At 48.8% G+C, this 23,055-nt stretch overlaps 6 protein-coding genes and 1 non-coding gene across 7 annotated transcripts; 3 read left to right on the top strand and 4 right to left on the bottom strand.

Annotated features, from left to right (window-relative positions):
• Positions 1-577: 577 nt before the first annotated feature.
• NCU09834 (hypothetical protein) lies at positions 578-1,537 on the bottom strand (the record flags this gene model as incomplete). Its single annotated transcript, XM_953440.1, has 1 exon — positions 578-1,537. One exon carries the CDS (start codon positions 1,535-1,537, stop codon positions 578-580), a length of 960 nt encoding a protein of 319 aa, XP_958533.1.
• A 2,726-nt stretch (positions 1,538-4,263) lies between these two features.
• Positions 4,264-4,765, bottom strand: NCU09835 (hypothetical protein; the record flags this gene model as incomplete). Its single annotated transcript, XM_953441.3, has 3 exons — positions 4,264-4,458; positions 4,537-4,649; positions 4,705-4,765. 3 exons carry the CDS (start codon positions 4,763-4,765, stop codon positions 4,264-4,266), a joined length of 369 nt encoding a protein of 122 aa, XP_958534.3.
• Positions 4,766-5,330: 565 nt separating this feature from the next.
• NCU14057 lies at positions 5,331-6,985 on the top strand. Its single transcript, XR_897922.1, has one exon. It is a non-coding gene; the product is annotated as a ncrg175 (non-coding RNA).
• A 130-nt stretch (positions 6,986-7,115) lies between these two features.
• Positions 7,116-8,294, bottom strand: NCU09836 (hypothetical protein; the record flags this gene model as incomplete). The annotated part of the gene is made up of 1 exon (XM_953442.1): positions 7,116-8,294. The coding sequence occupies one exon, from the start codon at positions 8,292-8,294 to the stop codon at positions 7,116-7,118; it is 1,179 nt and encodes a 392-aa protein (XP_958535.1).
• A 3,416-nt stretch (positions 8,295-11,710) lies between these two features.
• On the top strand, positions 11,711-13,413 carry NCU09837 (hypothetical protein; the record flags this gene model as incomplete). Its single annotated transcript, XM_952842.1, has 6 exons — positions 11,711-11,713; positions 11,765-11,833; positions 11,903-12,345; positions 12,789-12,927; positions 12,982-13,252; positions 13,349-13,413. The coding sequence occupies 6 exons, from the start codon at positions 11,711-11,713 to the stop codon at positions 13,411-13,413; spliced, it is 990 nt and encodes a 329-aa protein (XP_957935.1).
• A 1,594-nt stretch (positions 13,414-15,007) lies between these two features.
• On the top strand, positions 15,008-16,648 carry NCU09838 (hypothetical protein). Its single transcript, XM_952843.2, has one exon. It carries the CDS (start codon positions 15,042-15,044, stop codon positions 16,470-16,472), a length of 1,431 nt encoding a protein of 476 aa, XP_957936.2. The 5' UTR covers positions 15,008-15,041; the 3' UTR covers positions 16,473-16,648.
• Positions 16,649-17,781: 1,133 nt separating this feature from the next.
• Positions 17,782-19,753, bottom strand: NCU09839 (hypothetical protein). The gene is made up of 3 exons (XM_952844.3): positions 18,870-19,753; positions 18,539-18,774; positions 17,782-18,467 (listed from the first exon to the last, which is right to left on the bottom strand). Exons 1-3 carry the CDS (start codon positions 19,185-19,187, stop codon positions 18,083-18,085), a joined length of 939 nt encoding a protein of 312 aa, XP_957937.2. The 5' UTR covers positions 19,188-19,753; the 3' UTR covers positions 17,782-18,082.
• Between the last annotated feature and the right edge of the window lie 3,302 nt (positions 19,754-23,055).

Consider the following 23,055-nt stretch of genomic DNA (forward strand, 5'->3'; position numbering starts at 1 on the left):
TTAGAAGCGACCGACATCTTATCCCCTCCAGTCAACACCGGAGAGGTACATGACCCAAAGTTACCTGTACCATCCCCAACAACACTCCATTGTCACCACCATCTCAAGACCCTACCTCTCTTGGGCACGAGCTTGCGTTACTACCCTGGAGTACACCCAAAGACCAGTTCATCTGACGCCATCAAAGTTCCGGATCCTATGCCTCCCCTCCCCTACCCCACCCCCCTCAACGGAAGGAGTTGCCCAACACGTTTACTCCAGGTCTTTGGGAACGCTTTTTCAACCCATACTTCGCTTCACCCGGGAAAATTTCTGGGAGCGGAAATGAAGGACTTTGCCCGTGGTCTTCCTCGCCCTGGGTCTTTGGGGAGTGCTAAAGTTGCCTCTTCACGTTGCTCCAGGTCTTAAGGAGTCGTTTTTCAAGCCCGTTATACGCCGAGTCCCAGGTCTTTGGGGGCGATGATTGCCTGTTTGCAGCACTTGAATCCAAGGTCTTGAGGAGCACTGTGATTGCCCTTGTATCGCTGGTCCCGGGACGATGGGGGCGATTCTTGTAGACCCAGCTGACGCTGGAGTCCTACAAGTCCCTGCGGGGCAAGGGCGTCTCGTCTTCGCTTTCACTGTCCTCATCCGAAGACGAGGTAGCGGAGGAACCGCGTGAAGGAGGGCGGAAGGCATGTTCGACAGACGCGGCACTTGCGATTGCAGCGTCATCGTCAGGGCCGAATTCGGACGAGGAAGAAGAGGGGTCAGCGACGACGGCAGTCGAAACAGGAGCCGGAGGAAGAGGACGGGTTTGGGCTGGGGCTGAGCCACCAGCAGTGCCAGACAATGACATCTGTACCAGGGCATCCTGGGCCTTCTTCAAATCACCCTGGCTGACCGAGGTCAGAGACCTCTGTCTCCTCTTGCTGCTCTTGGGCGGGATGGGCGGCGGCGGGCCATCAGTAGCGGCAGCGGCCTGGCGATCTCTCTCCTCAAGCTCCAGCAGAGCCTCGCGAGCCTCCTGTCTCTTGGCGCGCTCAAAGTTCTCCGGGCCGAGGACGCACTGGCGGCGGACAACGGCGACGAAAGCCAGCATGATCTGCTCGATGCGCTCGTAGAAGGTCATGCCAAAGGCGCGGACTACGGCGGCGTTCAGCCGGTTGCCCAGCTGAGCGTACACGGGCTCCAGTTTGCACTGGAACTCGTCCCACCGCTTCTTCTCCAGATCGCGGGCCCGACGCCAGTCTGCCTTCTCGCGGTCCGACAGGTGTTTCTGCCTCTGGGCGAAGTGGTCGAACACCTGGTTCTTCCACTCGTTCCGCCACAGCTCCTCAAGTTGCCGAATCCGTCGCGAGTGGTGCATGGGGCAGCACATGGCCAAGTGCTGGGGGATGACCATGACTTCTTCGCACATCTCGCCGGTCCGTTGGGCGCGCTGACACGGTGCCCATTGAGGGAGAATGGGGTCGTCGTCGGTGAGCTTGTTGATCTTGCCCTTGCAACCACCGTGCTGGTGGTGGCAGTGCCAGTGCTGGTTGATGCGGATGCACATCTTGGTTGCCGACGGGGAGGTAGAGGGGTTTGGGCTTGGGAGTAGGAGGGGCTGACTTCCTGGTGAGAAGTCTGGAGAGCAGCAGTGGTGGAGAGACGGGACAGTCCTTGTCTCCGTCGAAGAGGAGGAAGCGGGTGAGACAAAACTCGGGCTAGATGTCGAGCTTGTTTGTGGCGTGGAGAGGGACCGACGGAGAGTCAGGAGTAGCAGTTGAGGACGAGAGCGAGAAGAACTTCGGGTGCTAGGGAAGGTTGACGCCCTTGCTGAAGGTAAGGTCGTCAAGGAAGTTCCCCCTTGGAGCGAGAGGGAAAAGCGAGGTGACTGTGAGGCGTTAGTGATCTGACAAAAGAGAGGCAAAGAAGCTGGTAATCTTACTTTTGCGGTTTGGCGTCTTTCGCCGAGAGACGAGCTCAGAGAGGTAAGCCCGGGGAAGTTCTTTCTTGATCGAGGGAGGCGGCCAGAGAACCCGGAAAGGGGACAAAGTCGTAACGAGCTGGGCAGGCAGAGACTTGTAGCTTCGGAGGATCTTCGAATGGCATGAAGTACAAAAGAGAGGGCACTGGTGCTGCTGATGGTTGCTTTGACTTTGGACTTCTTCACTCAGAGCTTGCTGGTGGGATAATACCTGGAGAAGAAAAGAGGAAGAAGAGGGAAGGAAATCGTGGACCCGGGCAAGGTTTTATGGAGGGGCAAGTTGGGGATGATCCACGGTTCTATTGTGAGAGTGCTGGAACGAGCCTGCAGTACTTTCAAATCATCCCATCTCTTGACGGTTGGTTGCCTTGGGACTTGTACGAAATGGACGTCACCAGGACAGCAGAAAGGAAAAATCGAGCCACTAGCCCTTGGCATATCTGGGTCTCGAACTTGGAGAAGAGACGAAAGACGCGACGAGATAAAGAAGAATGGAGAAGCTACGGTCTAGTGTCCCTGCAGGGCAAACGCCGTCTTAAAATTGGGCAGGAGCGGCTATGAGATGGCGGGGTGGTCTGGAGAATTACGTCTCGGTCCCGGACCGCGGGGTTTCGGCTCTCGCAGGCAGATTCTCGTGATCATTGCCCTTGACTTCCTGAATGGTTTCATCAACTTTTAGTTCGGATACGGAGACATTTTTCTGGCGAAGAACCCGAAGTGAAGAGCCCAAGTCCATAATGCTGCGACCTTGCTCGAATCCCAAACTCCAGTCAGGCATACCTCTACGATACAAACATTGTTCAATCATGTGGAATAAAGCCCACAGTCTTTGGCACATATTGCTTAGAGGAATTTGTATCTGAACCAGCCATATCAATTCCGCGTGTTTCTGTGCTTCGCAACTCATCTCGACTTATGTCGACTGGACTTTGTGCTGGCTTCCACCATTCTTCTTCGAAGTAAGACACTGTGGCTTTGCGCCCCGACTTTCTTCTCAACTTCAAAATTTCCCGGTCATCCAGAATTTCACAAGATATACAAATCCAGGCCCTCTTCGTTGAGGCTGGAGAAAGCAAGCATCCGATCACAGTCTTCAAGCTTGGACCACATTGCTGCCTCCGCGTACTGGGCGAGACGGACACTCGACGATTTGCCCCAGCTACCTCTAAATTGTGAAAATTACAATGTATCGCATCATTCTGAATAGCTTGGAATAAGACGTCGAACTTTCATCTCTAGTGCAATAATTGTCCGAGCTTTTCTTTTTGAAATTCCTGTTGGGACGCATCAGGGGCAGGGGAGAGGGATGTGGTCATCTGCAAGAGGGTCACGGTACCTTAGGTAAAGGAGCCCGTGCAGGAGGAGCGAGATGTGAATTTACAAATTACGACAGGCTGCAATCTTGGTTTGAACTGATGTTTTCCTGTCCTTCTTCGTGGCAGCCTCCAGCTAGCGTTGAGTTGTGCGGCTGGGTGCCTGGCGCTTGATGCTGGGCGAGGTACGAGCAAGACTTTGAGCGCAGGAACACTTCAATTCCTCCGCTGACACGAGATATCACGTACAGTGGTAGTGATTTGTTTCATGTCTCCAGAATTAACTTCCTCTAAAGTACTACATCTTTCAGAGGACGATAACCGCACGGTTGCGTCTTCTCAACACAAATTACGAGTTTTCTTTCTGTCGTAGAGCCCAGAAGTAGTCGTCCATATCCCAAGCCGACTTCTCCGGACTGTGTGCCTCCTCCTATATCCTGTAAATCCTCACTTTACGCTTAATCACCTTGACAAACCATGGAGGTAATGGAAGCACTTTGCTCCAACACAAACGAAGTAAAAGACTTCCCTTTTCGTCTTCAGATGACTTTTTGTCTTTACTTCTATATCAGTCTCGTAAATGGTCCGAAGTCTTGGAGTTTTGTTCCTCTGTCTCATCTCTATCTGTTGCTGAAACTAAGAGCAAACAATCCTCCCGTTTTCTGGGTTGCGACCGCTTGTTTTCCTCCTAGTGAGACCGCCGTGTTTGCTCAAGTAGGTGACCTCTAGGCTTTGCCATGAGATGGAAAAGGGATGAATACCTCTACATGAGAAAGAGAAAGGGAAAGAAAAAGAAAGAATGAATGAAAGGAATAAGAGAGCGGACGAAGTCGAAAAGCCCAAACAACCTAAATCATACAAGACAGTCCAGTGTCCCCCTCTCATATTTTTCCACCACCACGCCACCTGTCTTCCTCCACCAAGTGTTGAGTTCCTAAAGCGGATAGTTTCGGACAAAAGGGACTCAAACAAGAATTTACGGGAGCCAGTGCTCGCCCGCTAAAAATATTCTGAGAGCCGCTCGCCGGGTGCTAAGATTGATCTTGTTGACTGGGTCGATGTATTGCTCGTTGATCTTCTGGGCAGAGCATCAAGTTGCTGAAGATCCATCTTGAGGACTCCCGTCTCGGGGGTAATCTTTTCGGGAGGTCGGGACAGGGTGAGATTCTCATCGCTAGATCCAATGTCGAGAGCCTGCGTTGCATCGAAATTGTCAGTGAGTGCATGAACATCATAAAGGGCAGCGTCAGTTTTTGCAGTAAATTGAGGTACCTTGTTCGAACTCGGAGACGGGCCACCCTCAAGGTTGTTGGCGGGCTGCATGTGCATTTTACTCTCCATATCCTGCCTTGGGTCCAGAGGCATCCTCTTAACAGGGCAGTCAGCTGAAGTTGTGTCGGGGGCAAAGGGCTGATGCGGGGCGGATCCTGTTGAGCGTACCTCGAGACGCCAAATGGCCTCGACCAATGCAGTGTTTGATGGCAGTATCGGTAGGTACCATTGTGGCAGGCTTGTTGTTCTTCCGGCGCTGCTCAGATGGTGAATCTGGTCAGAAAAGCGAAGGGGCCGGAAGAAGGGGGCCTTATGTCTGCCAGCATGGTCTCTCAGAGCCGAGAGCCCAGGAGCACGGAGGAAAGAACTCGATCAACCAAGTCGTTACCGTACAGAGGTACCTAGGCCAAGTATCTCCCTCCTTCCCATCCAGTCTCTCAAGGAAGATCATCAAAAACAGCCTAGAAATGTGCCTTGCTCTACCAGCAGGGATGGCATCGATGGAGAGGTGGGGTGTATCCAGTAGACCGTCGGTTCCGGAGCGTGTTTTGCAGAACCTGGGCAGGCACGCAGGACAAACAGAGATCGAACTTAATGGTCAGCCGTCCGTTTCTAAAAGGAAAGCAGTCATAGTCATGGTACCTACCTGCTGGCACCTGGTAGGTACAAGGCTGGAAAAGCCTGCCCGTGATTGAGACCCCAAATCCGCTCTTTTCCCCTCCTCGCCTTTTTTCTTCCGTCTCTCTTCCTCTTCACTCAACATCAAAGTGAACTTCCTTTTGACGGACTTCCATCCCAACTCAATTTTTACAATGCCCTTCCACTTGTCCCGCGATCCCAAGGCCAAGTTGGAGCTGCTTTTGGGCTTTGCAGTGCTCATCTGATGGCTCGGTGATCGTCTCTCTGATCCTCAAACACAAACACGCACCTCCAAACAACACCCCGTCGGCCTTTGGGCAGGTGATGTCGATGCCGATGACGACGAAGGCAGCGGTGACGGCTTCACCTTCCGCATGAAGATGTCTTCTGCCGAGCTGTGGTTCAGCCCAGCCTAAAACTCTCCGTTGTTTGTTTTTCTTTTGTTTGGGAGCCCGTAAGTACATCCCCTCCCGTAAGCCCAAACTGCCCGGATCGTGCCTGAAAAACCCTGCAGGAGGTAGCTCCGGCGCCGCCGGCTTGACTTTTTCGAGTTAGGTATTCGTTCTTCCTTGGCCGTCCAGGACTCCGGGACGGGTGAACTTTTCTTGGGACCCGATCAGTTTATTGATGCCGTGGCTTCTGCAATGGCTTCTTCGTATGTTGGTTCCTTACCTCTAGGTGCTCGCTTTCTTTTCCAAGTTCCAACCCATTGGTCTTCATATTCGGTTCTCTTTAGTCTGTCATCACGTCGCTAATGCCACTGTTTGTCCTGCTCTAGGCCGCTACCACAGCGGAAATATAGGGAGAGTGTTAAGGCTTGAGAGGGGGTTGCAAGGGTAGTTCCAAATCTTAGAGTAGATAACTGGCCCAGCCTTGTTGTGAGATCTAGCACTATTGGTTAAGGGAGGCCCCTGATTGGTCGGATTTAGGTGTAAAATAATAAAACCTAAAGACCCCTATAGTGGCCTTCTGTAAAGGCTACTACAAGGGGTTTCCTTTCTTCTTTTTTTTTTTTTTTTTTTTTTTTTTTTTTTTTTTTTTTTTTTACTTATTTGGGGGTAGGCAGGGGCTCGGATGAAGGTATTCACACTTTCACTTCGGCGAGACTTCTCGCGCGACGGAAAAAAAGTTGCCTTCGATTGGAATTGAACTAGCAACCACAAGAAAAAGAGCAACGATAGAAACTATTGAGCCACTAGCCCAAATAATTAATAGAGCCGTTCGTTATTGCCTTTAATATAGGGAAATAAGAAGGTGGAAGAGGGGGGGGGGGGTAAAAAGGAAAGAACGGAGTAGTTCAGCCAATAAGAGCCCTTCCTTGAACAATAGTGCTAGGGAGCCAACAGTGCTAGATTTCACAACAAGGCTTGTGAAGATTGCAAGCGTTGAACCCCCCCAACAAGGCTTGATGCGCTGGTGATTTTCCCGCTATGGTATACACCGACCCAGTGAACAAGAGAGGAGGATTTGCGTGACGGTGCCCGACTTCCTTCAATTCAACGTGCTCCTCGACATCCGCCACAAGTTCCCCAATCCGGGGTTTGATCATCTTTCATACAAGACGTGCCTTGAAGTAGGTAGAGGTACCTTATGACACGGCATTTCCCACTGGGAAACCGCTGGGGACTCGATGGGAAGCCACTGCCTTGGTGCCCACAGGCATGGGCTACTACCCATAAGGCCTGTCAACAGAGCCTCAAGCTCCTTCGAGACTCAGATGGAATCATCATCATCAGAATTCATTGATTGAGAGCTACGCTGGTTTCCACGCATCATATTATCTAGACCTAAATCAAGCAAGACATCTTACCACCACGTTCGTCGTCTCTCGCCCGTGATCACCTCCTCCGTCGTAAAGTACACCACATCACACAACCCAACAAATTTACCAAATAGGGGCAGTCAATAGCCAACATGTACAGCCCTAACAGCTACTACCTCTACAGATTCCTCGATCCGAACGTAAGTTTTCTGACCATGCTCCCGAATGTCTCGCTTTCGGCATCCATGTGCGATTCTTTGGCCCTGGAATTGAAGTCTTCCACTTTCTTCCACGCAGTGAACGAGTTCCTAACAGGCCACGTTTTGGCGCTTTGTACAGGACGCTCCGTTGTAGACTCTTTGGGCTTTTTGCTTGAAGCAAAGGTGTCAAAGAAGTATGAGTTTGTTCTTGCCGGCCGTGAATGTGTTGTCGATAGCTCTTTGGCAAAACGTGAAGGCTGCAGGTTCTCTCTGGGGAGAACGTAAAGCTTCTCGAAAGCTAACAGCGCTTCAGCTCGCTTCCTTGCTGCCTCCTCCTCAGCTTGCTTTGCTGCCTCCTCTTCAGCTTGCTCTGCTTCCCGGGCTTGCTTCCCAAACTGCCGATTAAATTCCCTAGGATCCAGATCATAGTCCGGATCTCCCTTTTTCCTTGCGAGAAACAAGTTTGCGTTTCTCCAGCGGATATTGTCCATCATTCCGGTGTGCTGTCTTTCTTCTGGGTGTGCGTCAAGATGTGCGATATTGTCGGAGTTAGTGACCTTCGCAAGCTCAAATGTTGCTTCGATCGGCCATTGTCTGTCTCCGCCCATGCCCGGCCCTTCAATGGAGATGATCGCATCGGCCCGCTCCGAAAATCCGCCTTGGAAGGCACTCTCGAACAAGCCACCGTGTGCGTTGAACGTGGCCGAAACAGTGCCGTGGCTGGGAAAAGGCGTTGAGGGGTTCGTGGCCTGAAAAGTCTGAGCTGGAAAAGGTGCCGAGGGAAAAGGTTTTGGGCGATTTTTGGGCACCGGTCTCGTGATGAACCAGCGATCGAAGGTCTTGTGCTTTTTATTCTCATTTTCCCCGGGGGTTTTAGAGAAAGTCTCCATGGTAGAGGCAGTAGAGCTATCCCCTTTCAACCTCGCAAGGCACTCATCATCCGCAGCATCTTGAGTCTCTTTCCCAGAGATGGAGTCGTATATCTCGTCGTCTTCGTTGTTCTTGTTGTCCTTGTCGCTCTCGTCATCGTCTTCGGTAGACCCAGGATACAAAATCTGGCTGTCGGTCAAGCGGTTGGATATCGCCAGGGAGTCACTCGAGCGACGAAATCTGCTGGAGTTGCTGGAGGTAGGTGGAGGAATGGGCTGGACTGGCATTGTTGTCTTGGTAGCCTTATCTTGGGTGGACATCTCAGCAGACTCTTTGGCTACCATAGCGGAAAATTGCGTTTTGAGACATCCAATGCTTAGGCGGTACCGCCTCGACTTCCAATGTTCATTTGACATCCAATGTTGAATGCCCTATAATATAGTGGGTAAGCGCTATAAAAAAAAACTTTGGAAAAAAAAAAAAGGAAAAAAAAAAGGAAAAAAAAAAAAAAAAAAAAAAAAAAAAAAAAAAAAAAAAAAAAAACTTAAGACTTTTTTTTTTTTTCAAATTGGTAGTTTTCCCTATATAGAGTAGGAAATCAACCCAAACTTTCAGAAATAATTTGGCCTAGTGGCCAAGTTGTTAAGATAAGTGTCTTTTTTTCTTAACGTTTTGAGTTCGATTCCCGTTCGGAGTTAATTTTTCAAAGTTGAAAAAAAAAAAAAAAAAGTTGGAAGATCCCCCTAAAGGTAGTCTTCTAGAGACCTCTAACCTTCTAGAAAATTAGAAGGTAAGGTACCTAGAAGACTACCTATTTTTTTCCACTTATAGGGCATTCGATATTGGATGTTAAATCAACATTGGAAGTTTTAGTCTGAGACAATGTGATCTTTATATTCATTCCTGGACCCAACATCCAATGTCGAAGGGCGCAGATTCCCAGTACGGTACTAACTGAAGTCTCGATTCGAAGATGGTAGAGGCACCACTAATGAGCTCCTTGCTAGAGTTAACAAGGCCAAGTGACGATGTCTTCTCGCTGCGTTCGTTCGTCATAATGAGAGGGTCGAAGTCAACTCGATCAAGACCTAGGTATGGGCGGTACACTCGATGAACAACTGACCTAACTAGCAGCAATTTACAAAGAAGACGATAAGACGACCTCAGACTAGTGGTGTGCTTGGTGGGCATCACCATATTTATATGTCGAGGTAGACACTTCATTTCACCACGTGTCATGAAGAGGAACTCTGTCATTCATCATCAACCACCCTGCTTCAAGCACAGCGGGCAATATCGGGCAAATATTGAAACTGCAGCACCATGTGCAGCACGCCTGCCTCGACCTATGTAATGGACTTCCTTGCGGTACGTTGGTGCAGAAAAATGCAATGCACGTACAACGAATTTACAAGTAAACATCGTAAACCGCCGAGCCGTACCGCAAATCCTCGGGGCATTGATTTTCTACCAGGGAGAATCAAGCATACAGGTAGAGGTAGAGGGGTACTGCAACATTTATGTCGGTTAGAAAACGTCTGCACGAAGGTGATCCAGCGTCGTTAAAACAAATGCACCTAGGAGGAAAGGACAAGACACTCGCAGAACTCGAGTTTACAGTGCTTCGGGGCAGTATATGTGTCCTCTACCTCTACTCTTTTTTTGTGGGCATAAAATGCGCGTATTCTGGCATACCTCTACCGTAGAAGCACCTATACGCCGGCTTGTGTTGATATGCCTGAGTTTCTGGGCTGGGACGTCAGAACAAATACCCCGAGTCTTTGCGGATCATTGTTTTCGAGCATTGCCTGCAGCAGAAAATCGGTCTGATGCACAAGATGGCTGACAGCAAAGTGAAGACGACTGCCACTCTTCTCTGTCTCCTGTCTCTTGTTTACCTACTACACCTTTGTTGTCTGTCACTCGCGTTCGTTTCCATTGTCCATTGGTCTGCGTCTATCGTTCTTGTCTCTTCCATTCGCCTTGGTTGGCATTCAACGGGACCGAGAAAAGAAATCTGAAGGTGGTGGGGCCTCAAATGGGCGTCTGCAGGACCAGGGAGGGGCTTGTTGTGACATGAGGCGATGATGGGAGCAATCTGATCGGCCAGACTCATCGATCGCGGTTGGGCAAGCACTCGCCCGTTTCGAGCCTTCCTTCTCTTGATGAGAGAGGTGGAGGTCATGATACAAGGGTGATGACTCAAGGGCAGTTTTCTGTGGTTGTGAGCAACTCCACGAGGAAGGCTGGAAGTGCTTTTCTCTTTCCAGTCGAGAAAAACAGCTCGAGATTACGGGGCAAATTACCAGTAGAGGTAGTCATCAAGGTACGGGCAAGTCCTCATTGCCGTCTTCCGGCTAGGGGACACTTCGAAGGATTACGAAGACGACGGGAGGCCAAAGCTGGAGTCAAGAAGCCAGAGTGGCTCCGGAAATTGCGAAGGAGCGTGAAACTGCGTCCTAGAGGTAGTGAGAGGTACCTCTAGTACTCTGGGTTCAGCCAGGAGGCAGAGGTGGCTCTTTCCAATTTCCTGGGACTGGAGGACTCAACCGCACAAGGGACGCATGACGCGATCCATGAATTTCAGCCGATCCACCGCTAGATCTGATGCTCACCAAGTCAGAAGTCTTTGGTTGGGCACCTTCTCCTTCCATCTCGATCTCTCCATGTCTCCATCGACGTCTGGGACTTTTCCATGTCTGCCTGTCCTTTGAAATCAACCCGGGCTTCCAGAACTCGCGCCTTCCTGGTTCTCTCCATGTGCCCCGCTGGCGAACGCTGCTCAGGCTCTCATGATTACAAGCCGTGCTGGACTGCTGGATCGGATCGGGTACTCTTTGCGAAGACTGTCACCCAAGGGTGTATCCTCGATCTTTTGAGCTTCAAGGTTTCCCATTCTTGCTTCTCGATTTCCCATTCTTCCATTGCCCATGGACATTGCGGGATTTCTCTGAGTCCGCGGCTGCCCCTGATTCACTTTTCAGTAGCAGACAATCCAACTGGGCTCCGCGGGCACCTCTACGGTTAGGTTCTGTGTTATATCCAGGGTAAGGTACTTCTGACATGATCTAATACATGTAACTGGACCTCCTGCTCCCTGTGGCAAATCTGGGTCCGCGCTTTCCTGGTACTGTTTTGCAACTTGCCATCTTCCGATCTTGGGATTCGTGATCAACTTCACTTCTTCTCGTGCCTGTGACTGCCAGTGACTGCCCAAACGCATGTTCCCGTCACCGGGTACCTTTACGGCTCATCTTCTCCGCTTCTGAGGGCTTATCAACCTGTAACTTCCCGTCTACCTGCTTCTTGTAACTCGAAAGGGCTCTCGCGACTTCCAATTTGAACTTGATGCTCGACTTTCTCGCCGTCATCGCGATGTAAAACCTCCAGTTCTTGCCCGGAAAGAAGTGACTTCGAGGTTGATCATCAAGTGATAAGAAGATTTCAGGAGTCACGCTTCCTCGAGGACGAAGACGTGACCCCTTCCGTGCTAGGCACCTGCCTCGACTGCTCTATGCGAAAAAACTTTGCGTTCTGATGGATGAGTGTCTCCCATCATGATGGCTCTGTGCCTCCCCCGAAAAGCATAAAGGGTCATCGCTGCTCACATCTTTCTGACTTCGACTTTCCCACTCCAGTCACACACGAAGCACGTCTGCAACCCCAGAGCCACTCTTTCTCAAGAAGTGTGAGTGCAAGCAACATGGTTCATCCACGTTGTCGTTGCCTTCCTTCTTTGCTAACACCAGATCTCCAGCTTCACCCATCACACATCGCCTCCAACTCTCCTCCCGAGGCCCCCAGTCCCCCGGTGCCCCCAAGAACTGTGAGTCCATCCACTGCCTGAATATCCACCGTCGCCATTTCCTCCCATCCTAACTTGTCTTTTTGCCAGCACAATGACCGAAAAGACCAACGGCGCGAGGGTTGGCGCCGCCGCCGCCGCCACCACCACCGGCAGCAGCAGCTGCAACAACAACAGCAACAACAACAACAACAACAACAACAACAACAACAACAACAACAACAACAACAACAACAACAACAACAACAACAACAACAGCAGCAGCAGCAGCAGCAGCAGCAGCAGCAGCAGCAGCAGCAGCAGCAGCAGCAGCAGCAGCAGCACCATCACCAACAACACCACCAGCAGCAACAGCAACAACAGCAAGAGCAGCAGTGGGGGTGGAGGAGGGGGCCTAGACTACAACAGGTGGACAAGAGGCGCCTGGTTCGAGTAATGAACACCATTTTGGCTTCCTCCGTGCTCTGGTTTCCGGTGTACTTGCACTTTCGCCGTGACTTGCCTCCATCTCATGTGTCTTTCGCCGTAATCTGGTAATTTCATGTTCCACTTGCCTTCCACTTCCAAAATGCCCTCCAGCAATTCCATCGTATTTGCTTTCCGCCGTAGAGGTACCTAGCAGAGGTATCTTGCTTTCCGTCCTGCTCTGTGACGTAACATGGAACTGACTGGAAGTGGAAGGGTGGTGCCTGGAGTTTTGCTCATGCGTCTCTCGTTCCACCAACGTTCTTACCAGCCTGGAAGACAGCCCGGCATTGGATGTACACTGTCCTGACTTCCATCCGCCCCTCATTTCCCACGCAGATAAAAGCCCCACGGTCCCCGCCTCTCTCTGATATCTTCTCTCATCCTCGCCCAACGCGCACTCTTCTTTCTCTCTCAGAATCAGTTCACATCTGCCTGGCAACCGTCAAGCAAATCACTTCTCTCTCAGCGATACACGCCCACACTGACACACGTCATCTTCTTCTCCAAGGCTCCCTTGCGTCACGGGGGTCTTCTCCTTTCTCAATTCACGATTCTTTGCCGCTCCGCTCTCTCTGTTGCTCATGGCTTGGACATCCAAGGGCCAAGTCTTTACCTCATTCGCTGCCTTTAGACGAACAGCGACGTTTGTAAGTACCTCCATGACCATCAACATATCTGACTTCCGTGTGTTGTCTTTCTAGCACAGCGCCAACATTAACAGCAGGATGCAGAACCGGAAATGTGCTTCGCCCGGTAGCAGACTCTTTTTGCTCGTCTGTGGCCCCGCCGCTACCCCCTCACCTCTTCCATTGCGACGACCTCCACCAGCCCCTCCTCCAGGCGCACAGCCTAGCAAGCATCTCGACAACTCGATCGACTGCTTTAGAAAAGTCATTCGTGACGAGGGTTTCAGGGGTTTACTCAACCTCGCTGCCTCTCATGGCAGCAACACAACACATCGCCGTTGGGAAGGTCAGTCACTTTTTCCCCAGTTTCTCCTCAGATCACCGCCCGGTACTGGACCGATGCTGATCCGACTTTGCGACTCTATCGGATAGGGCTAAGCAGAAACCGACAACGTACCCATCTGTATCGTCGGCAACAAGAGTGTTCCGAAACCGAACAACTCTTGAGACATGTCCGGCTTGACGATTTGTTGATGTTGCTGTTGGCAAGATTCGTGAGGGCGAGAAGGCTATCATTGGCCTCATGATAGGAACGTTGGAGCTGGATGTCGTAAACGGTCTGTTCGTCTCCTTCGTCTTCTTTTCCGTCTTCTTTTCCGTCTTCTTTTCCGTCTTCTTTCTCTTCGTCTTCTTCTTCTTCTTCGTCTTCGTCTTTCTCTTCGGGTCTGGAACTGGAGGATTCGATGGTTTCCAGCGGTCACTTCTTGTAAATAGTCCAGTCTTGGTAGAGGTAGAGGTAATTTCGGAACCAACGGTGTTTGATGCCTTCCACTTCCTTCGATGTTTTGATCACGTTCGGCTGCCTCGAGGCCGCAATAAAAGTTTCCACTCGTGCCCAGTGTTAAGGATGCATGTTGATTCACGATGAAGGTTGAGGTGTTCGTTACAGTGAGCTGCTTTGGGAATCCAGATCTTTGAAATGCCAGAGCCCACAAGCCCGGCGACTTTTGGCCCTCAAGGTGCTCGAGTTCCACCCCCGGCAGCTGCATCAGCAAACTCCTAACGGTGCATTGATCTAAGTTAGGTACGGTACCCAAATCTGCCGGTATTTTTTGATATATACAGAGGTATGCAGGCTGCAGAAAACTTCGAATATGGGCGGGCGTGCATATTTTATTCAAAAATTGAACCTGCACTCATGTACGGGCGTAGACGAATGCATTTAGGCCAAGGCATTGAAAGCCTGTACCAGGACCAGGAAATATAAGACCTAGCTTCAGTCTTTAATTCCTTTGTCTTCTCCTCCTTCTTTTCTAACAGTCTTGAAAAGACGTCCATGTTCCATCTCTTTGCCCAAAACGACCTTTCGCAAGATCCTCCCAATCTTCTTCACATTCAATTCTTTCTACACGCACGCACACACACACACACACACACACACACACACACACACACACACACACACACACACCAGGACGCCTTTTCCCCCGCAAATGAAATACAATGGACGAAATAATCAACATCTTATCGAAGCTTGTAACTATCCTGATGGTCATCTCGTGGGCGTTGGTATTGGTTTGGCTCGCCCGCATGCTCGTTGGTTTTCCCTTTGGAGGAGTAAACATTGAAGGCATCGATGTGAGAAATCTCATGGAAGTTCTAGATGTGGTACTCGAGAGACACCTTCTCTTGCCACTCTTTGAATAAGGGGCGTGGTTCGGGGAAGAAGGGGTGTGGTTCGGGGTGGACGTTGGACAAGCCCTACAACGGCAGTTGGGAGCGGTTGAAGATCCTGATGAAGAGGCCGTAGGGGTAGTGCTTATACTGATTTTACAGCGTGGGCTGGCCCGTTGTGGAAACATTCGACCAATTCGATTCAAGATCTAGGTCTTGCAGTCGGATGTGGGCACGAGGATGAGCGGAATACCGACTCTGAGGACGTGTGGCATTCGGGGCCATTTGATATCAAAAAGGGGAAGGGTTAGGGTCGATTGTGGGATTTCCCGGAAGTTGTGTTCTTGGCGTTAGGGTCCGCTTGTTCTGCTGATTACAATGATTGGCTCCGTTCAGTGCAATTCGGGCCCGCTATCAACGTCGTCCCGTCCCGATCTCGAGTCCACGAGCACATCACGGCCATGCTCAGGCGTCTCATTCGACTTCATTTTCGACGCAAGGCTTCCAACATCTTTCAAGTCTCTGGGGTTTCTGTTCCGCCATTCACTGTCGCTCCTACAACAACGAAATCGTCGATTACAGTCACCCAATCTCGCAAAATGTCGTCATCTTCCTCCGCGGAACTTCAACCACCGCCAGCGCCAACCACAACGCGCCACCCAACAGGTCCCATTCCTTTTCTCGAATACCCATCACCCAACGCCACAAATACCAGCAAAAACAGCAACAGCACAACAAAACCAAAGCGCTACCTCCTCTTCTTCATCTCCGGCAACCCCGGTCTAATCGACTACTACGCCCCCTTCTTCACGCACCTGCGCACCCTCCTCAACGAACTCGAATCCAAGTCCGCCGCCTCCAGCTCTCCAGGACACCAACAACCTATCACCTTCCACATCTACGGGCAAAACCTCATTGGCTTCTCCGACTCCGATCACGCGCCTTATGTACCAGGGTCCCCAGACACGGAACCCTTCGTTCTGGAAGAACAGATTTCTCACCTTTACGACTCTCTCGTCTCCCTAAACCAGCAAAAAGGACCATTCGACGAAATCATTCTGGCCGGCCACTCCGTCGGCAGCTTTTTGTCTCTTGAAATCTTACATCGCTCCCTCCAGTCTTCCTCTTCTTCTCCCCCATCTGTCAGACCGCCAATAACAACCGCCCTCCTCCTCTTCCCCACCATCCACCAAATGCACCTCTCCCCTTCCGGCTTACACCTCAGTCGTATCCGGTCCATCTCCTTCCTCAATCAGTACGCGCACGTGCTAGCCAAGTCCGTTGTCGATCTCGTGCCGCGGTTTGCGCTGCGGTGGATCACGCGAAACGTACTAGGCATGTCAGAGCACGGAAGCGAGGTCACCACGCGATTCTTGCAAAGCAGAGATGGGATCTGGCAGGCGATTCATCTGGGGAAGGACGAGATGGGGGTGATTAGAGATGGGGAGGGGAGGTGGGGGTGGTGGTCTTCTCCGATTTCCTCGACTAGAGGTGCCTCTGAGCAGCACGAGAGTTGTAATGGGGACAAACAAGAAGAAGTAGTCGCCAAAGAAATTGAAGCGGTAGAGGAGGATTGGCAGCGGGTTGCTGATGCTCAGATACGTCAGGAGGAGCATGAACATGAGCAAAAACGGCAAAAAAAGGGACAGGGACAGGAAGAAGCAAAAAAGCTCAAGTTCTTCCTCTACTTTGGACAAAACGATCATTGGGTGGCGGATCGGTATCGGGATGAGTTCATTGAACGAAGACAAAAGGACGGGCATACGGGGAAAGAGGGAGGGACCAAGATTGTGATTGATGAGGATAGGATTCCGCATGCTTTTTGTATTAATCATAGTGAGCAGGTTGCTGAGAAGGTCAGGGTTTGGATTGAGGAGGTTGTGGAGGGGTAGATGCCCGGCATATTGGAGTATGGCATTGTCAAGTGGAAAGGGAAGCATACAAGAACGGCGTTCGGCTGTTGGATGGCATATAGAGCTGCTTTACGGGCTTAGACGAGCAACATGCATCTTGGATTTGGAAGCAGGAGTATGTTGGACTAATAGATATCAGCTTTGCTACAAGACCGTCAATTCGTTACATTCCTCCAAGGCCATGGATGAAATGCGTGGATGATGACACAGCCGTTTGGAGGCCCTTTCAGCGCTTGAATGAGTGACAACATCTATTACATTCATCTTGACGCATGTCTTAACGTAGGTAGGTACCGATTTCATTCGATTCCATCCTGCCCTGACAGTCCTATCTTTCTCAAACTCGGTGGCATATTAAAAGGCCGTTTGAGATGCCCACTGCCGGCCTCCAGTCGGGAGAACCACCTCGCCCATACCCCAAATACCCTGTCTAGAGGTAATTTACACTTGTATCTGGCCAGCGTTGTAGTTGTACCTACCCCCTTAACGATCTGTTCTGGAAGCTGCCCGGGACTTGAGCCTGGACTAGATCTTGGGCTAGAACCTGAAATAACCTGATCCTGATCCTGAACCTGATCCTGAACCTGATCCTCATCCTCATCCTGAACCTGAACCTACCTAGTACTTAAGCGACCGACCCTTGATCCCAATCGAAAGGTCCACTTCAGGTCAAGTCGGTCAACTCCCGTCTCTTTTTTCAACGTCACCTAGCCGCTCCAGCATGGGACCCCCTTCCATCCCAACGCCAGGTCCTCAACTCTATTCCGATCACAGGGCTTCCTAAGTTAACTTTATTTGTTCACCCAGCCGTCAACAAAGTCGTCAAGTCGTCAAGTCCCTTGATTCCCTACCTAGGTACCATTAGTTCCATCCGCTCCGGATCTAGAGGTACCCTGTCTCCGTAAAGAAATGGAGTCCGAGCTAACGGAAGTAGTACACTTAAAACCAAACCTGGGCATTGTCAGCGAAGGTGGTCTAAGCTGTGGTTTCCATCGCTTTCCCATTTCGTGTACTCTGTTATACTGTGAAAGCAAATCTGTAAGCAAAGAACAAGGAGGAAAGATACCTATGTCTGTTGTCACCGCCGTACACCTCTGTCTGTACACTTGATCATGGTTATAGCAGTGCTAAATGTTTACTGTAAACTGTTAGTCTTCAAAGTTCGAAGGTGAAGCTTTCAAAGGGAGAGGAGGAAGAAGCAAGAAGGTTGGTCTGGGGCATTCGTGGGATACAACGTGCCTTGCAACCGGTATAAGCAGAGTTGACGTATGAACCGCGGGAAGACCTGCACCGTGTAACGATATATTGTCTAGACTTCTTTTGTCATCATTACTAGAGTGGTTGAGCAATCCCTCTTTGCTATCCAATATCCAACAAGGACAGACTGGTGTGACACCCTCAGCTACGAGTTAAACATCGGGCCATGCTGTATGCGGTCATTCTTTGGGCGTCTCCTCCAAGCCTTGCCTCTGTCGTTGCTGCCTTCTTTCATTGCTCCGAACGTCATCTGTCATTAAAGGCATCATTGTGATATAGATCCAACTCTTGTCCTTCCTCCTCATCTTTGGATACATAGTGAATATCTCGCCTTATACGTAGAGGTATGTTTCGGGCTTTTGCCGTGGAAACATCGACCGTAGTACCGGTATCTTATACCATCTCTGGCCCTCTGACTGTCCCGCTGCTGGTGTCGTACTCCCTGCGACAGTCGGTTCCATATCCTCTATACCCTTGTCGACCACAAATCCTTCGTTTGGCCGTTGTCCGACACTTGCGATCTCCATTTCCTGCTTGGCGTAATATTCGTAAGGCTTGTAGCGAAACGGCGGCTCCAATTGTGTTGTAGGCTGTCCCCCCTCAACCGCAGCTTCCTGGTCTCCTGTCGGTAGGCCCGTCCTCTTTACGCGTGGTCTTGAGTCGCGTCTGTCCAGCTTGTGGCAGAAGTAGTTGAAGAAGAGGAAGGAGTGGAGGAGCCTGTTACGTACGGTTAGTTGTTTCGCAGGCAAACCCCGTGAAGGCTGGAGGCTCAGGTAGCGTGGACTCACATCAGTAAAAGCAGCATCGCAACCTCCACGATGCCCTTTGCCAACGGCTCATCATACGCCGACCCAAATGTCGCTGTTCCAATGATCAAATCGACCAGTACAATTCCCGTGGTTATCGCGACGCCCACAAACAAAATCCCATCAGCCCCGACATGATACACGGCTGGTATCCCGCTCGATTTGCGAACACAAATTGCGATGAACTCCGCGGTGTTCCAAGTGATGATAACGGGTGCCTTTTGCAAGACATCAGTTAGCATAAAAGTCCTCTCCCAAGGTCCCCTCTGGTGACTCGAGCGAACGAGGGAACGAGGGAACGAGGAAAACCTACCACCACAAGCACAGCAATCATCCTTCCCGGCACTCCACCCCAGTACGGCCGACTTTCAACAAATACCGCCATGTTCAGACTCCATGCAATGATCGCAACAGCCGTCGAGATGGCTCGAATGATAATGGAGAAGATGAACCAGGTCCTATGGACTGATAATCCGACGCCTCGCGCGCGGCGCCATTGTTGGATGTCCCGGCGGCAGGGCTCCTTGGCTAAGGGAGGAAGGGCGTCTAGCCAGGACTCGATGACAGGGTTGGTTGGTTGGTCGAAGACATAGACGGGCGGCGGGTGCCGCAGGGGGGCATCCCGCGGCATTAAGCCGTTGGCTTTGGATGGGCTGGGCGGCGCAGCTGTCTGGTGTTTTTGGCTCAAGGTTTTGAGTTGAGCATCCCGAGCATCAAGACGAGCCGATAAGGTGACCGGGTTAGTGGGTCCTTCGAGACTGAGTGCCGGTTTCAATGGTCTTTATGGCTCGTCCAGCTTGAAGTTTGCAAGAGGGAAGTAGCGGCGCAGGAAAACTATCGTGTTGTTCCTGCGAGATGCGTGTTCGTTGCTATCGGTTCGTGATGTGATCCTCGATGCCTCTCGGTCCTCCACGCTGCCAATCCTCAGTTCTTCCGGGCTCCTGGACCGTGATGGTGCTTGTTGGACACCCAACCTGCCAAGGTCAGACTTGTCGTTGATGAAAGCCACAAACAAGATGTCTAAATCTGAGCCATTGCGCCACTGGGTATAGGGATCTGTAAGAAACGGGGAAAGAATACGTCAGAGCCCAGACGCGAGTGTTCAAGACGCTGGTAGGTAGGGTATAAAGCGAGGACGTTGACAAGTCGCATAACGGCAGAGGAACATGTTCTGGAGAAGAAAAGTCCGGGTCTTCCTGCCGTTCGGTCGGTAAACACGAGAGAGGCCAAGCTTGTCGTGAAGGGTACCTACCATACTACGTTAGTACCGAGCCAGATAAATCGACTGTGTGCCCAGATATTTCGGCGGTGTGGAGCCTATCTGACCAATGAAGTGTAATGAAATCCCAGCGACTCAACACAGTACCAGCGTTCGCTGTGATCCTTCTGACAATACAATGCCTCCCCTAAGTTACCTCTCAAGAAGAAGATGGCGGCTGCAATCCTAAGATAGAGAGCTAGAGGGAGTAAGCGGGAGATAGGGCGGAAAGAAAGCATTCGATGCAGAAGCTGGATAGAGATAAAGGCGAGGCTAAAGATAGGAGATAGGCTGTAAACTCCGTTATTCCAAATGAAGCAAAGAAAGCTCCAATACCAATAACAGAATCGTTGTTATTGCCCCTAGTCGAGATGACTTTTGGTAACTGGAAGATATGGCAGAAGCGTGCAAAGTTGATGCCAAGCCCTAGAGTCTTGGCTTCTTGGCTTGGCCTGGTGGTCAGTTTGTATAGCCCCACACCGCCGATTTATCTGGGCACACAGTCGATTTATCCGGCTCGGTTAGTACGAGCAAGCGTGGGAGCCGTTGTGGAGAATCTAACAAGACAGGGGAGCAAGTTTTTAGGCACCGAAATGGGACCCCTGTTTCCTTGTAGCGATGGGAATGCTTGACAGTCAGTGGCCCTACAGGGAGAGGAGTCTGGAGAACGGGCAAGGCGAGACTCGGCACCAGCAACCTTCAAGGGGGGAGTGAGACGGTGAGAGTCTGGATTCCTGCCGATTTCTGATTGGGCGGCTCTATTAGGAATTCGCCTTTCTTTAACTGGCTCGACAGGGTCTGGTCTGGTTGAGTACTCACATAACCCGACCCCATACCCAAAGCTTCCTAACCCAAATAAATACGCCAAGACCGACCCCACACTATAGAAAATCTCTCAACTAACCATCACCCCTTTAACACGTCGCATACATACCTTTTAACTTTCCCTATAGAAAAATAACCGGCGCTTTTAATCCCAACAAACGAAACTTGCCTACGAATAAGAAACGCACAAGTCCGAACTAGTCTCTATCACATTGACCTCCGACGACAAGCTTCAGCGGACCCGCCCCACAATTATGTGGGTCTCCTCTCCTCGAACTTTTGTGAGAGGAGGTCTATTACAGTTTTGCGCCAAAACGCCGTCGGCTGCAGAATCTCCTATATAAATTCCAGATTTTACTTTTATATATTACTTTATAATAAAATAATAAAAAATAGTAGAATGAAGAGTAAAATATCCGGAGGATGGTCTTTTTGAGCTCTTTCTAAATATATAATTTTTTTAAAGCTCGGACCACCCATTATAGTAATGCAACCTTAAAGGTAAGCCTCCGTCGGCTGCAGTCGCTTTTAAGGTTTTGGACACTCCTTATTTTAAGGGTTAAAATTGATTTTATAGTAGTAAAAATTATATACCGAGGATGGCCTCGTCGAGACGATTCTAACGGTACCATTTTTATAATGCACGAACCACCCGTTGAGGTAATATAGCCTCAAGGGGGTAGTATTTTATTTTTTTACTTTTAAATTTCTTTTATTTCTAACTTTAATATTAATGTGTTCAATAAGATATTAATATGAGGAGGATGGCCTTGATGAGGCGGTTCTAATGGTATTATTTTTATAAAGCTCGGACCACCCGTTAAGGTAATACAGCCTCGAGGGGGTAAAAGCTTTAAATTTCAAAGCCTTGCATCTCAACGAATATTGGTCGTATAAGAAAATTAAGACTACTATTAGATTAAGAATGGAAAGCTCTATATAAATATCATTTTTACCTACTTGTATTAATTTTGCTGGATTTATTATATATATTAATGCTTAGTTATTCTTTTGCAGCCGACGGCTAAAAAACCCAAAACCCGCTCAGACCTGCTACCGCAAAAAGGGTGGGGTGGGGTGGGTTTTGGAGGTGTGGGTCATTAAGAACTGAGACTAAGTCCGAACAATATCAACCCGAACTCACTCTTCCATAAACCTTCCGCAATAGTTCGCAACAATACTTACGTAATCCATCCTTAATTAATCTTTAATTCATCGCACTCGACGCAAAATAAGCGCTAGCCCTATTTCTAATACTAATACCTTAATTATTATTACTAGGCTCGGTTTAACCAAATAGAATAATAAAGTATTTAATAAACTATCTACTATATTCGAATTATAGTAAATTATTAGTATAATAGCCGAATTTAATAAATTAAAGGACTTAAAGGATATAACCCCTCTTAATATTATAATACTTAATAACCTCCCAATAAATCTTTATTAATATATCCCAAATATATCCTACATTAATTAATAATCAATCCTATAATATTAATTATATAAAGGTTGAAACTATAGGCCTAACGCTCATTTTATTTAATAATATTAATTAATACTCTATCTTTATCGAAATAATATACTATATAATTACTATTTTAGAATACCCCGAATTTTCTACTCTTAGCGTAATATACGTTATAGATATTAATAGTTTAACCGAAGATTAAATTAAGGCTCCGTAAAGCGAGGTATATAACGGTAGTATTTTAAAATAAAATAGTAATTTAAATAAGGTTAATATTTAATTACTCTCTTATATCCTAAATCTAATATTATATTACAAGGAAAATACCTACGAAGGAAACTTCCTCTAACTATCTAAATAACGCTATCTATTATCGTACTATATATAAATATACTAGCATCAAACACTATAAATATCTAAACTATAGAGTTTAATAGGCGTATAAACAAGGGTCTATACTTATAATCGATAAAGAAGTTATAAACCTTTTATCTTAGATCCACCTTTAATAGGATAAAGTCCCCTTAATTAAGCGAACTATTAAGTACAAATTCATTTATAATTTATTCCCGGCTTTAATTATATTACTATAACCTAATTAATAGTAATTATTATTTACTAATATAATTTTTATAATTAATTAGGTATAAGCGGCCAAAACGTATTAGGAAATATAGGGCTATAAGGAATCGAAGCTATCTTACAAGTTTGTTTAGTATATAAGCAGGGTATTTCCTATTTAAAATATACCCTTTATAATTAGTATTATCTATATTCCTAATTTATTTCTATTAAAATAATTATTAACTATATTCGCTATTGGCTAAAGTATTAAAATTCAAAGCCGGGGGAAAGGACACATTTTTTCACTAACCTTCTTAATAACCTTAATCGATTCTAATTAAATATTAAATTAATAATTAAAGGTTATTTAAAGGACTCTAT

The sequence above is a fragment of the Neurospora crassa genome, linkage group V (genome assembly GCF_000182925.2).
Source record: "Neurospora crassa OR74A linkage group V, whole genome shotgun sequence".
Classification (NCBI taxonomy): Eukaryota; Fungi; Ascomycota; class Sordariomycetes; order Sordariales; family Sordariaceae; genus Neurospora; species Neurospora crassa.